The 14,814-nt window shown below is 39.4% G+C and overlaps 1 protein-coding gene across 3 annotated transcripts; it reads right to left on the reverse strand.

The window, feature by feature from the left end:
- Positions 1-2,351: 2,351 nt before the first annotated feature.
- LOC109217835 (NADH kinase) lies at positions 2,352-6,487 on the reverse strand. 3 transcript variants are annotated; one of them, XM_019382116.1, is made up of 5 exons: positions 6,064-6,487; positions 4,878-5,154; positions 4,678-4,758; positions 3,413-3,564; positions 2,352-3,324 (listed from the first exon to the last, which is right to left on the reverse strand). In XM_019382116.1, exons 1-5 carry the CDS (start codon positions 6,114-6,116, stop codon positions 2,961-2,963), a joined length of 927 nt encoding a protein of 308 aa, XP_019237661.1. In that variant the 5' UTR covers positions 6,117-6,487; the 3' UTR covers positions 2,352-2,960. The 3 variants fall into 3 exon arrangements, with proteins under 3 accessions (XP_019237661.1, XP_019237659.1, XP_019237658.1); XM_019382114.1 differs by having other exon boundaries at positions 4,878-5,123; positions 6,064-6,486; XM_019382113.1 differs by having other exon boundaries at positions 4,878-5,132; positions 6,064-6,486.
- Positions 6,488-14,814: the final 8,327 nt, after the last annotated feature.

Here is a 14,814-nt window from a genome sequence, read left to right on the forward strand (position 1 = left end):
TGGTATAGCATGTGGTGCGGCCTCGTCGCTATATGTTGTTCCACGTACCGGCCGGAGTTCCTTTTTGGTAGGAGTTTTGGGGCGCCCGGTATCTTATCTACCTTTCTTGATGCTCCTTCATTTGGTCGCGGAGTGCTTTGTTCTCGTTCTCCATCTCTTCCATTTTTCAAAAAATGGCAGTGAGGGTGTCGTTACCTGCATTATTAACAGGGTGAGTGGTACCTGTCGTGGGAGGTTGGGTGTGTTGCTCATTGGTTGTTGTGGCGATGTTGACTCGCACACTCTCTCTGCTCGCCCTCTGAGTGGGTTTGTCTAGTATGTTGTTTAGTGTATTCGTTAGCCATGCTTCTAGTAGCTTTTTTACCGCTGGTGGTGCTTCTTCCATAGTGGACGTAGAGGCTCCCTTTCCATGAGAATCGGTAACGCTGCCATGAGGAGGGGGTGAATCACTTCGCCTGGGTGAGGTGCTTGGTGTCACGTTCTCCGCGTCCTCTCAGTGAGCTTCGTCGATAGTGTTTAGGAGATTGGCGGTGAGATCGGCTATCGCCTTTCTCTTTTCTTCTCCATTGCATGCCATGTCAGATCTGTGCAAACAACGAGATACGAGATTGTGCAGAGTTTTGTGTGTTTTTTTTAGATCTAGAAAAAATTAAAACTTTTAACTAGAAAATTCCCACAGATGGCGTTAAATTGTTTGACCAAAAAGTCTTAAACCTTTTTGTTAAACTAATTAAGTGAATGATAATAGGTAAATTCTAGTTAAATATAATAAGTTCTAGATCCAAGATTGGTGGGAAGTAACAACCTAGAAATCGCATTAAAAGCTATTTAAAGCCAAAAAAATAGTTTAATGATATTCTTGTGAATAAATGAAGGAATGAAGACAAGCAATAAATATGATGAATGGCAATAGCAGTAAATAAAGAGAATAATTCACTCAAATGTGTAACAAGGTGGATGATTCTCTTTTTGACAATGATATAAGATAGCCAAACGTGTGAACATCAAATACTATCGGATCTAGTGTGGGAAAGCTTGGAACAGCACATCAAATTGAATCTTGTATAAAGATAATGTTTGTAGTTATATGGGAGTCAACTTTTCTAGAGAGAGCTTATCAAGATAGATCCTTGGATCCCCTTCTTTCTCTCTCTCTTCCTACTTACATGGGACATTCCCCTTGCCTACTGAAAGTACAAATACAGAGAATATTCCTCCGAATACTTTTTAGAAATATCTTATTGCTAAACTAGTCGTTTTGGCCGATCTGAGTGCTCGACCTCGACAATCACTACTCGACTCACCAATGTTGCTTCTTAAGCATGACCTCGGCCTAATTGATTCTTGATTTCCCTATTTCAGGCGAGGTCTCTTCGATTAGATTTTGACCCATACAGAGCGTGTTTGACATAAGAAGTTGTGGACTTGGGTTTGACAGGTCGAGGTTTTGGTTTCCTTTAATTTTAAAAGTTAAATTTAATTTTGAAATTTTGTTTTGAAAGTCAATTGAAATATATGTTCCTGAATTGACGATGAGTCTTCTTCTTTCTATATATTCATCAGAAATCACCATTTTCCTATTAAACATAATCCAAAAAACTTTGAAACAGTTTATAATGGAAAGGAGATATTATTAACTTAAAATCTCTCGACTGAAACATAGTATAGAAGTCTCATTTGTCACTCTCTACATCCTAACAAATTGTGCTAATGGTATCAACTTGCTCATATGATATCTGATTCTCCTTTCTAAAGGGACTCGATTCTTTGCGTGTGGAGGGCGATAGCTTTGATGAGGCCGACATGCAATTTAGTGCGCCAACCTGAATACCTAGTTGCTTTATACTGATTCTATTCAATAGCATCCTACTTTAAATTAATGACCCTTCACTCGCCCGCGTGTGATTGTCAGAAGCAGTGAATTCATTTTTTCCTTACGAAGAGTTAGTAGCATGACCGAACAAAAATGTTACCGATATTCTTACACTGCTATCTTCCTTTTAGTTCTCTGAAAAACATTTTTTGTTGCATCAGTAAGATCTTCAACGCCATTTGACATTTGAGAAGGTGCTTTTTTTCTGAACTTATTTTTTCCAAAAACTTACTGCTTGTTTGGATGGTTGTTACCTATTGTATTGTATCGTATTTTAGTTTAAATATAATATTTGTTTTGCTTGTTACTTAAATTTTATTGTATCGTATCGTTATATCCATCGTTACGTGACGATGAAAAGTGTCACTACAGTATGATACATTATAAAACGACATTATGATACAATATGAAACGATACGTGATAAATGACTTAAATAAGTTTAGACAAGAAAAATCTGAACCAAACACAGAATGCTTGTTTTTCAAATATGCCAGCGGCTATGCATTATATCTCTTTTTACCTCAAACGCCAGAAAATTATTAGAGCAAATTTCTAGTGCTCAAGCTTCCTCTGACTCTTTTGAACAAACAATACATATTTTAGATTACAGATAAAACTAATCCAACTATAAGGATATAGCCCACAAACTACACAAGCTCCAATGTAACTACCCCAGAAGATGCTTCCCTTTTCCTATCGGTTTAGTGTGTGTGTGAGAGAGATAAACCTCATAACACTTCCATAAGGAGGAATCGCCTCTATCGCCTCAATGTTCATACTATGACAATGTCTTCAGGCTATAATTCAACCTGAAACTACCTCTCTTGCATGATTTTGAAGGGTGATCCACAGTTTCTTCCTCTTTTGTGCTCTATTAAGAAGTGACGGGGTTTGCTGGAGTAACAACTCTAGGGGGCAAAAGCCTACGGTACAACCATCTTTCCTGCAGATGAGCTGTGAAAGGGTAAAACTACCACATCTAGCATTGTGCACTAGCACAAAAGGTTGCAACAGTTAACCGGGAGAACCTGCAAAACTGTCTTCATGCAAACAATTATAAGAACTCAATTCTGTATGTATGCATTGTCATGATATCAAGTGAGATGGCAAAAAAACTTTCAATGTTGGAGCATTGGAAGAGAGTTCAATGATATCCCCATGTTGAACAGAGTGGACAAGATGAGAGCCATCAATATAAATCAGCCCTTCTTTGCAATACCAGGCAATCTCCATCAACTCCTCAGGCTTCACAATGCCGTGCATCAGGCTATTGTAAGCTCCGGGAGCAATGGGTTCTCTCACTATATACTGGAGATCTTTGGATAAAATTGGCATTGCAAATCCACCTGCTGAAAGCATTGCAGCTGTTGACCCAGCAGCTGTTGACACTCTAAGTCCACTTGATCTGCAATGCACCAGAGAAGAACAAGACTGCTCCTCTTTCTTTGTTCTATGAAGAGAAAACATCATTAAGCACCTTTCCAAAGCGGCATAAATGAGAAGTATGCTTCATATGCTACAGCAAATAAAACATTTACCTGAATGAGAATCGGGAAACTGTAGCAGGACAAGGATGAGCAATCAAAACATCATTAAGTGCGTAAGGTGACAGTTGCTTTGAGTTGAGAGTGACTGACATCCTTGAGACTTCAGAAGGTGTAGCATGATTTTCAAGGATGTCATCTATTATCTGCAACAGAAGACTAATAGTTAAGACCTTGAGCAGCTTTTAAAAATTAAGCCCCCCATCCCCTACAGAGAAAAAAAATCGTTAAGCAGGAGTTGTGGCAGCATGAGAATGAAAAAGCTATGTTCCTACCTGAAAGTGAGTTTGCTTTCTCTGAGCATGAATGATTAATTTGTTTTGGGAGTCACCCCTTTTATATACATTAACTCCACATGAGAAGAAACTAACAATACCCAAGCTGAAGCAAGTCACTGTAAAAAGAGAAATATTGGCAGCTTACTCCCCTACTAAAACTAAAACACGACCATGATACAACTAGAAGATATGTAGGAACATCATTGTGTTGAAGCAGACTTTTTCATGTGTTTTGGAACAACTATTTCCGCTTTTGATCCCCATGCACGTTACTCTGAAGTATTCTGAATAAACAACTTTCTATGCTCCAGGTTTGCAGGTTACTGACATAATGACTGAATGTGTGAATACTTAGTCCAAAGATGATCCGTAGACAGTTTTTGAAGGCCAGTAGTTTACTTCAATCTTTAGTTTCTTCCCAAGAGTTCCCCTACTGTAGTTCAAAGAAATAATCTTTCACCGGTAGTAAGCTTTCTTAGCTAGTGGTACCAAAACATTACATAAAAGAACAGGATCTCTTGGAAACTTCAACGCAGAATCGGAATGTAGAGAACAAAAAGTAACTTTTTGCTCTTTTAAAAGTGTGATCCAGTATGAGAGAACCTTAAACCAAATAAGGACAAAGTAATTGAACGTGATATAATTCCAGACAGTTCCATAAAATCATCCATGCACACAGAAAAGAATATAAATAGAACAAGTCACCCTACACCTCAAGGTAATGGGCTCTGCTTTGCCACTAGAGTCAAGTCTCACTGGCGATAGCAAGAGTAACTAAAAACAAACTTTAGGCACCACAATGACCAGAAAACCGACCATCTCCACAGCACCTTATAATTATATCAATAAGCATGCACTTGAATTTACTCTGACGTGTTAATATTCAATAGTATTTTAGCACATTAAACTAATCACGGGCAATCATACAAAGTCATTAGTATATTTATGAGAAATCTAAAATAATAAGTAACAATATCTCACTTGTTCAAAGTTCTTGACAGTTGCCGCACAAAGAAATCCTGTACTCCTTGAAGCGTCAAATTCTTCACTGTATTGTTCAACCTAAACCACATAAAAAGTGACAAAGTGACTTGCAATAGAAGTCATCGTAGGCGGAACTGAATATGGATTGTGAAGAAATTGATAGCCACAAACCATTAAAAGTTGCAGAATGAGCTAACCTCTTTTGCTTGAGTTGGGTCTGAATTTACGCCTAGAACAGGAATCGAATTATCCACAAAATGGCTTGCCTGCAATAATGTACCATCTCCTCCTATTGTAACTACTAAATCTACATCACGGATCGGCCGAGATAGATTAAAACGATAAACAGCTTCCCAGTCAACAAGCTTTTTCCTCAAAATATTCTGACAGAAGTTTATAGCCTCCTTATGAACCAGACGTCTATTGTCTAGATATTTTAATACCTGCAATAACTTCATGCGAAGAAGTCTCACCCTACTGAAGCATCAGACTTTATGAATTGAGACATACGCCAGTCATTAGGGACTTATTTGTCAAATAACATGTAAAAAAGACTGTCATGTTCAAAATGATTGGAATGCAAATCATCTGCTAGTTATTATTGGTCAAAGAGTCTCAAGAGTTGAGAGCCATTCTAAATTCAATAACGTATTACCTGGTCATTTCAAGACATGGACTACCATAATGAACCTGATGTTACCAGTCAGTTGCTTGTATACTTCAAAGTTTCAAGCTTTAACACGTAATTAATTATGCAAGTAGCAATCGATAAAATAACTAGAAGCACCAGTTTCAAACAAGACCAAATGGCGTTCTTCTAGTTCTGCTTTCTTGCGTTTGAGACTTCTTAGAAAATCTTGACTTTCTAGGGATTTGTTTATTACCCAATTTTTAATTAAACAAAGTCAAACAGACCAAAACGAATGCAACTTTTCAAGTCACTTTAAACACCCTTCGTCACTAGGCTACCTCTCTCAGTTGCATCAAGGAGTTCAAGATTTAATATGTATGTATAAAAAGTAAAATTTGACAGGTATCCATAGGCGAGGGGTGTTCAATTGACCACCCTTTGGCAACTCTAGCTCCGCCGCTGAACCCAAAACACCAAGAGCAGGCAAGCTGCGTCCATTGCCTCAACTACTACGAATGAATATAGTAAAGAAGAGCTCTACGGAATCACCACCAGCAGGTACATAAGTTTGAATGAAGAAATAAGCATATAACTAACTGGCTTTGACATATTATCAAACACTTAAAATACACATTATATAGAACGAGTTAACACACAAACCTGCTGACTTTTCTCGAGTATTTAACAAATGTAGCAACAACAGAGAAAGAAAAGACGGTAAATATCAAGTTGCTTTAACTATGTGAGATTACCTTAGGGTTTCTGAAATGAAAAATGTTATCTGATTGGTTTGTCGGTAACACATCGAAAGGCTTTAATAAAAGCAACAACCGTCTCCTCGCCATTGTGAATTTGTTTCCTTCTTCCCCTTGCTTCCGGTGATTAACGTGTAAATCAGCGGACCAAAGTCGCGGAGAGTTGTGAAGTGAAGCTGCCTATACCCTGCGAAAAGGGTCAAGCTTCTCGGTGCCCACTATGCTATACCTGGATCCGAATTTAATAACGGCTCGTTTCACTATTTTCCCTGTTTCCGGAATTGCCCGGCGAAATTAGCGTCTTTTGTTTATCGCGGCAAAGTCATAACTAATTTTACAACGTAAAACACCTCAACTATGTATACATCAAGATAAAATGCCAGAATATGCAAGTACGATCCCAAAAAAGCACAATTAAGTTGTCATTTTGGCAACTCACTTTATTTGCATAACATGCAAGATCTAGGGTTAATTTCACGTATAATCACTTAACTTTATCCATTATAATACTGAATTTACAAAATTATTTTTTGTCTCACTAAGGTAATTGAGTTTTGTTTACTACAAAATAGTAAAGTTATATTTTATTCGCGTTAACAGTAAAGTCATAAAGATATTTTTGTCACACTATATAACCAGGGGCGGCTCAAGTACTGTAGTGGCCTAAAGCTAAAATTTATTTGGAGGCCTTAAATTAAAAAAAAAATATTATTCTAACTTTTTGAGATACAAAATTGTTAATAATTTTTTTTAACTTCATCTAATAATCTTTGTTTCGAATAAAAATTTAGCCAACTCACTTACTCTTTCTTGAGAAAATTTGATCTTACGTAAGATTATGTCAATTTTTTTTTTTTAAACTTCTTTCCGCTGAGGCAATTGTTAATATTGTTTTATAAGAAATATAAACATTTAGAAAATAATAAAATATTTTTATTTAATTGAATATGTTGATTAGAGTATTATTTTCTATTGGTACTATTTTTTTTTAACAATTTTAATTTAGAATAAGGATAAATTATCAATATCATAGTGACTATTGGATATATTTTAAGGAACATTCAAGGTTAAGATAATTTTTTTTTTATTTAAATTTTCATCATTAATGATCTCAAATTTTACCATTAAATTTTTTAAACTGTTGATTTAAACTCATAGGAGAAAGAAAATAAGAAAGAAATAAAAGACAAAGTATGTAATCTTACTAGAGAAGCAAAAAAGAAAGATAGTGACTTAAAATAATAAGAAAGAGTGTAAAAATTTATAACTATTTATACATCCCATAATAGTAATTCTAATATTGATGGTTTATTCACAAATTTACAAAATTATCTTTTCTTTGATATGTAAGTTTTTATTTTTATTTTTTACTAAAAGTACTCAATATTTTTTTTTTTAAAAAAACCTATAAATCTATTATTGCTAAAAAAATGGGGGGCCCAAAATTTGGGGGCCTAAAGCAAGTGCTTTACTTGCTTCATCATGAAGCCGGTGATAAGTAGGAATTTTGACCGCTTATTTTCTCTCTTTTACTTGCGATTTGGCTCAAAAATGCTTAAAGGTATTCTCGGAAACTAACGAAATGTGCTTACTTGCAGGAATATTGAAAGACGAGCCAAAGAAGTCAAAATAAACTCATAAGAGTCAAAAGTGAACAAGAACCAAAACAGGGCAAAAAGGCCAGCAGTACGGCCGCGGAGAGGAGATTTACAGAGTAATGTTTGGGCCAGCTAAAGGAATGCGGACCGCACCAAAATTGTGCGGCTGTAGGAGGTAAAGTGAGGCCTCAGTCATTATTATGCGGTCCACAGGTTTGAAGAATCAGAGAGCTGTTTCAAGTCCAAAAGCAGAGAGTGCGGACCGCATCACATTTGTGCGGCCGCACTCATTTTCATGCGAACCGCAAAAGCCTTGAAGTTCCAAGACCAAATTCCCAAGAATGCGGATCGCACGATAATTGTGCGGCCGCAGAAGCCCATTGTGCAGACCGCACCAGAATTATGCGGCCGCACAACCTTCGCAGGGGCATTTTTGTCAGATATTTTCAGCTTAGTATAAATAGAACTTTTTGTCATTTTTAGGTTAAGTTTAGTTTGCAGAGGTGCACCTAAGCCGTTTTCTATACCTTTTTGAGTAATTTTGTACTAGATTAACTTCAAAATATTAGATTTCTTTTATCCAATCAATTATTATGCATTCTATCTTAATTTCTTCTTGTATTTCGTTATTTTTCATGAGTACCTAAATCTTTATCTAGGGTTGTGGCCCAACCCTAGTGTGGGTACTTAATGGGTATTTAATTTTAAGGCTTGTTTGTGATTAGGTTAGTGATATTTAGCCTTGTTTATGCTTGAATATTAGAATTAATGGTTGCAAACACTGATTCATGCCTATTTGACCTAGTCTTTACTTGAGAAAGAGAGACTAAGTTTAGGAAAACTTGGCTAACAAGGAGTTGGGGTGAACTCAAAAAATTGATAGCCCCAATTAAAGGGTCAAATCTAGAGATAGTAAGACCCGACTTGAGCATATATCACTTGATTTGTGCAATACCCATTTGGGCTTGAGAAAGCTAAATTGGGCAAAATCACTCAAACTACCGAGAGGTATAGAGTGAGCAATTGCGTGTGATTGCTATATTACGACCCCAATTAATCAAACTTGTCCTATAGTTTACAACCCGTTAGGTAGCCACCTAGGTGGAAGTCACGACCCTAGATCCTTTTTATCATTTGAAAAACAACTAAAACATTATCTTCTAGTTTATTACTTGCAATCAATAGCTAAAGTAAAAATAGAAACCACCAACAAGAATGTGGAAGTGCAAATTGAGGCACATTATACAATTACACTAGGTGTATACCTAATCCCATTTCTGACTCCCTGAGGATTCGGCCCCGACTCGTGTGTGAGTTTGGGCGACATCAATTTTTGGCGCCATTGCCAGGGAGTTAAACGGATTTAGCTATATATCTAGGTTTTTGTGTGTTTTGTCTTTCTTTCCTTCCGAGTCACTAATTTTGTGTTTGAATTGATTTTAGGTACGAAAATGGCTCTCAACAACGAGCCCATCGGAAATGCGCCATTGGGGGAGGAAGTGGACGATGATCAAATGGATGAGGTTCCTCTTGAACCTCAAGCTAATAGACGAGGCCGGCCGTCTCACGATAATGTGCCTGCCCCTCCCCCACCTCCACCAAGAGCGGCAGCCCACCGATAATTACCAAACGAGGGTTATGCAAGTGCTATAGTTCCACCCCGGACTAGGGCGAGCAATTTCCAAATCACCAACGTGATGCTTACACTATTTGAGCAACGAGGATTCTTCACCGGGGCTCCAAATCAAAATGCCTACAAGTATCTCAAAGGGTTCGTCGATACTTATTGGGGGAGCAAGCAAATAAATGTCTCTGAGGACGCGATGAGGTTGAGGCTATTAACCTTTTCTCTACAGGGAAAGGCACTAGGTTGGTTAGAAAGGTTGCCCAACCATTCCATCCACACTTGGGATGAGCTGGCAGAGAAGTTCATTTCCAAATTCTTCTCTCTGGGACATATGGAGACGCTTTGGGATGACATTCTTGCTATCAAGCAAGAACCCAATGAGCCATCGCACGAGATTGGGAAAGATATCGTACCATGGTTAAAGAGTGCCCGAACAATGATATGACTGAGGCCATGATCCAACAGACCTTTTACAGGGGGGTCAACACAACTAATGTGTGGTTAACCAACTCGCCGGGGAGAACTTCATCAACATGCCTTATGCCGAAGCTTGTGAAATTCTTGATGAGATGGCGGATACCTCTTCGGCATGGAAAAGTAGAGCCAATGTTCTGCAAGGTGACCCTAATGTTATTCACCTACACAAGGAGCTACATGATCATGGGCAAGCTATTGCCGAGTTGAAAACTACCACGAACCAATTGGCCAAATCTCAGCTTCAACAAGTTCAAAGGCCGAAACAAGTGCATGCAATGGAAGGTGTGAATATGATGGTAAACAAAAGACGACAACAAGGTCAACAAATGCAAAACCGTCCGAAATAATTTATGCAAGATGATAGTGGTTATGATCAAGGTGATTCGTTCAATGAGCAAGAAGAAGAAGTTCAATATGTCAATAATTATCAAGGTCAAAGAAAGAATGCTCAAGGACAAAATCAACAACAATGGAGGTCACAAGGGAACCAAGGTAATTGGAACAACCAAAACCACCAAGGCAGTTGGAGTGGTTGCAATCCTAATCAAGGCAATTGGGGTGGCAACAATCAAAGCAATTGGGGAGGAAATAACCAAGGAGGGTGGAACAACAACAACAATCGGGGGTCGGGTTTTCAAAGGCTCCCGATGTTCCAACAACCGAGCAATCCACCTCCATCTCCTTCTCAAGGCCCGAGCTCTTCTTCCAATGAGATGGGTAGAATTGAAAACATGTTTAAACAGATGATGGAGAAGAATGCCGACTCCGATTCTCAATTAGCCTCGTACAACACTTTTATTCGGAATTTGGAGGTTCAATTAGGCCAAATCTCACAAGCGTTGAACACTCGTCCTAAGGGGGCACTACCTAGTGATACGGTGGTGAACCCGAAAGGTGGGAATAATACAAGACATCCTATGGCCATGACTAATAGAAGTGGAAAAGGTGTAGATGTAACCACCTCAAATCAAAAAAGGATTGTGGATGAAGATGTTGTGGTTCAAGAGGATGAAATCCCAAGCAATGTGGTTCAAACTAATGAAAAAGTGAGAATTGATATAAATGAAAGTGTGGAGGAGACGCAAGAAGAGGTGAACCCGTCTAGGGAACATGTGATTGACATGCCGAAACCGGTAGTGCCCAAGGCTAAGGCACCAACGCCAAGGCCTCCTTCTCCATACCCTCAAAGGCTTGCAAAGAAAAATAGTAAAAACCAATTCAAAAAGTTTATTGGTATGATGAAGAGTTTGTCAATTAATGTGTCGTTGGTTGAGGCATTGGTACAAATGCCCGGATATACGAAATTAATGAAGGATTTGGTAACCGAGAAAAGATCAATGAATTGTGAGACCATCAAGATGACTCATCAAGTGAGTGCTATTGTGCACTCAATGGCTCCAAAGTTGGAAGATCCGGGCGCTTTCACAATCCCTTGCACCATTGGGAGCGCTGATTTTGCCAAAGTATTATGTGATCTCGGGGAAAGTATCAACTTGATCCCCTATTCGCTGTTCAAACTTTGGGAACCGGGCAACCAAGAACCACATCCATGAGGTTGCAAATGGTGGATCGAACAATGAAGAGGCCTTTGGGTTTTATTAATGATGTATTGGTTCGAGCTGACAAGTTTATCCTCCAAGCGAACTTTGTGATCCTTGATTGTGAAGTGGACTATGAGGTGCCTATCATTTTGAGTAGACCTTTCCTTGCTATGGGGAAGGCTCTTGTTGATGTGGAATCCGGAAGCTCGCTTTTCGGGTGAGTGAAGAAAAGGTTATCTTCCATGTGTGAAAATCAATAAGGCAACTGAATAGTAATGAAGTTTGTTCGTTCGTGGATTTGGTGATGGATGTGATTGTTGATGATGCTAGTGCCACAATGATCGTTGAAGACAAATTGGAAGTCGTTTTGCTCAACCTTGATGATGATAAAGAGAGTGATGGCTATGTGGAGTGTGTAAATGCATTGCAAGGCATCGGTTCGTACACTTATGAGCCTCGAAAGCTATCTTTGGATCTTGAAAACCAGAAGAGTCCTCCAACAAAGCCCTCAATTGAGGAGCCTCCTACCTTGGAGTTAAAGCCATTGCCCACGCATCTTAGGTATGAATTACATGGCCCTTCTTCTACTTTACCTGTTATCCTTTCTTCTCGCTTAACTGACATGCAGGTAGAGTCCACATTAGGCGGTGCTACAAAGGAGGAAAAGAGCAATCGGATGGACTTTGGCAGATATCCAGGGCATAAGTCCCGCCTTTTGCATGCACAAGATTATTTTGGAGGAGGGTTCCAAACCCTCCGTGGAAAATCAAAGGAGATTTAATGAAGCAATACAAGAGGTGGTAAAGAAGGAGATAATCAAGTGGTTGGATGTCGGGGTTGTTTACCCCATTTCCCATAGCTCGTGGACCTCTCCGATGCAATGTGTCCCAAATAAAGGGGGCATGACTGTGGTAACAAATGAAAAGAATTAATTGATCCCAACAAGAACCGTTATCGGGTGGAGAGTGTGCATGGACTATAGGAAACTCAACAAAGTCAATCGGAAAGATCATTTACCGCTTTAATTTCTTGACCAAATGCTTGATAGGTTGGCCGGGCGTGCTTTTTATTGCTTCCTTGATGGATACTCCGGCTACAATCAAATTATTATTGCTCCCGAGGACCAAGAGAAGACCACTTTCACATGTCCTTATGGTACTTTCGCATTTTCAAGGATGCCTTTTGGATTGTGTAATGCACCGACGACTTTTCAAAGGTGTGTGATGGCTATTTTCACCGACATGGTGGAGGATATTCTTGAGGTCTTTATGGATAATTCTGTGGCTGGGAATTAGTTTAAAAACAGTTTGAATAATTTGGATAGGTTATTGGCTAGATATGAGGAGACAAATTTGGTGTTGAATTGTGGGAAGTGTCACTTCATGGTCGAGGAAGGCATTGTCCTCGGCCATAAAATTTCAAAACATGGTATTGAGTTCGATCAAGCTAAAATTGAGGTGATCTCCAAACTCCCTCCTCCTGCATACGTGAAGGGAGTGAGGAGCTTCTTGGGTCATGCGGGTTTTTATCGCCGATTCATCAAGGACTTTTCCAAGGTGGTGAACCCATTGTGCAAACTTTTGGAGAAGGATGCCAAGTTCCATTTCAATGAAGATTGTATGAAGGCATTCGAGTTGCTTAAGTTCAAGTTGACTACTACTCATATTATCACCACCGGATTGGAGCTTGCCTTTTGAGCTCATGTGTGATGCTAGTGATGTTGCGGTTGGAGCGGTGTTAGGGCAAAGAATCAACAAATCTTCTATTCGGTCTACTATGCTAGCAAGACCATGAATGATGCCCAAGTTAACTACACAGTGACCAAAAAGGAGCTACTTGTTATTGTTTTTGCCATGGTGAAGTTTCGGCCGTATTTGATAGGTACTAAGGTGATTGTCCACATCGACCATGCGGTGCTTTGATATTTGTGAGCAAGAAAGATTCTAAGGCAAGGCTGATGCGGTGGGTGCTACTATTGCAAGAGTTTGATCTAGAGATTCAAGACGAAAAGGGTAGTGAAAATCAAGTGCTTGACCACTTGTCCAGATTGGAGTAGGAGGGGAGGCCAAATGATGGCCATGAGATCAATGATTCCTTCCACGACGAGCAATTGTTAGCCATTTCAATAACTGGCATGCCATGGTTCACCGATCTATCCAATTATCTTGTGAGCGGCATTGTACCAAATGAGTTCTCTTCAAACCAAAGGAAGAAGCTCAAACGGGATTGCTTGGATTGTTATTGGGATGAGCCGTATCTTTTTTGGATATGTACCGATGGTGTGATCCGGCGATGTGTTCCAGAAGAAGAACGGGATTCTTGAGGGTTGCCACTCTTCACCGTATGTTGGTCATCATGGTGGTGCTAGAACAGCTACAAAGGTTTTGACTTGTGGATTCTATTGGCCTACCCTCTACAAGGACGCTAGTGAGCTTGTCAAGCGTTGTGATGAGTGCCAAAGGGCCGGTCGGATTTCTAAGAAGAATGAGATTCCCCTTACCACCATTTTAGAGATTGATATGTTTGATGTTTGGGGTATTAATTTCATGGGACCGTTCGTGAGCTCTTATGGGAACACTTATATTTTGGTAGCTGTGGACTATGTGTCAAAATGGGTTGAAGTCGTGGCTTTACCCAACAACGAAGCTAGAAGTATGGTGGCATTCTTGAAAAAGAACATCTTCACAAGGTTTGGTACTCCAAGGGCCATTATTAGTGATGGGGGTTCGTATTTTTGCAACCGGGCTTTTGATACCTTACTCACCAAGTATGGTGTCACTCATAAAGTCTCCACCCCCTACCATCCTCAAGAAAGCGGACAGGTTGAAGTCTCCAACTGGGAGATCAAGAGTATTTTGTCAAAGACCGTGAATGCCAACCGAACGGATTGGTCAAGAAAACTTGATGATGCTCTTTGGGCTTATAGGAAGACCTACACGACGCCGATTGGGATGTCTCCATATCGATTGGTGTTTGGGAAGGCGTGTCATCTTCCGGTAGAACTTGAACATAAGGCCATGTGGGCTTTGAAGAAGTTGAACCTTGAGTAGGATGTCGCTGCAAATCTAAGAGTGGCACATTTTAATAAGCTTGATGAATTTCGGTATCATGCCTACACAAGTTCGCCCCTTTACAAGGAGAAGATGAAGTACCTCCATGACAAGTACATCCACAACAAGGAGTTTAAAGAAGGTGATCTTGTGCTATTGTTCAATTCCCAGTTAAGGATGTTTATGGGCAAGTTGAAATCTAAATGGAGTGGCCCCTTTTGAAGTAGTGAATGTGACTCCCTTTGGTGCTCTAGATTTGAAAAATAAGAATGAAGAGGTTTTTAGAGTCAATGGGCATCGGGTTAAACATTATCTTGGCAAGGTTGATGATAGCCACATTGTGGCGGTTCTTCATTTCAAGTGATTGGTAATCTTCATCGTGCCGCGACGTTAAATCAGGCGCTTATTGGGAGGCAACCCATGTGTCTTTTTCTTTCTTTTATTTTTCTTCTTTA

The sequence above is a fragment of the Nicotiana attenuata genome, unplaced genomic scaffold (genome assembly GCF_001879085.1).
Source record: "Nicotiana attenuata strain UT unplaced genomic scaffold, NIATTr2, whole genome shotgun sequence".
Taxonomy (NCBI): Eukaryota; Viridiplantae; Streptophyta; class Magnoliopsida; order Solanales; family Solanaceae; genus Nicotiana; species Nicotiana attenuata.

Excerpts from the sequence above, each read along its gene's own strand:
- LOC109217835 (XM_019382113.1), bottom strand. The coding sequence starts at position 6,156 with ATGGCGAGGAGACGGTTGTTGCTTTTATTAAAGCCTTTCGATGTGTTA. Across the intron at positions 5,133-6,063 it reads TTCATTTCAGAAACCCTAAG|TTATTGCAGGTATTAAAATA; the intron begins GTAATCTCACAT and ends CTTCGCATGAAG. Across the intron at positions 4,759-4,877 it reads ACCCAACTCAAGCAAAAGAG|GTTGAACAATACAGTGAAGA; the intron begins GTTAGCTCATTC and ends TATGTGGTTTAG.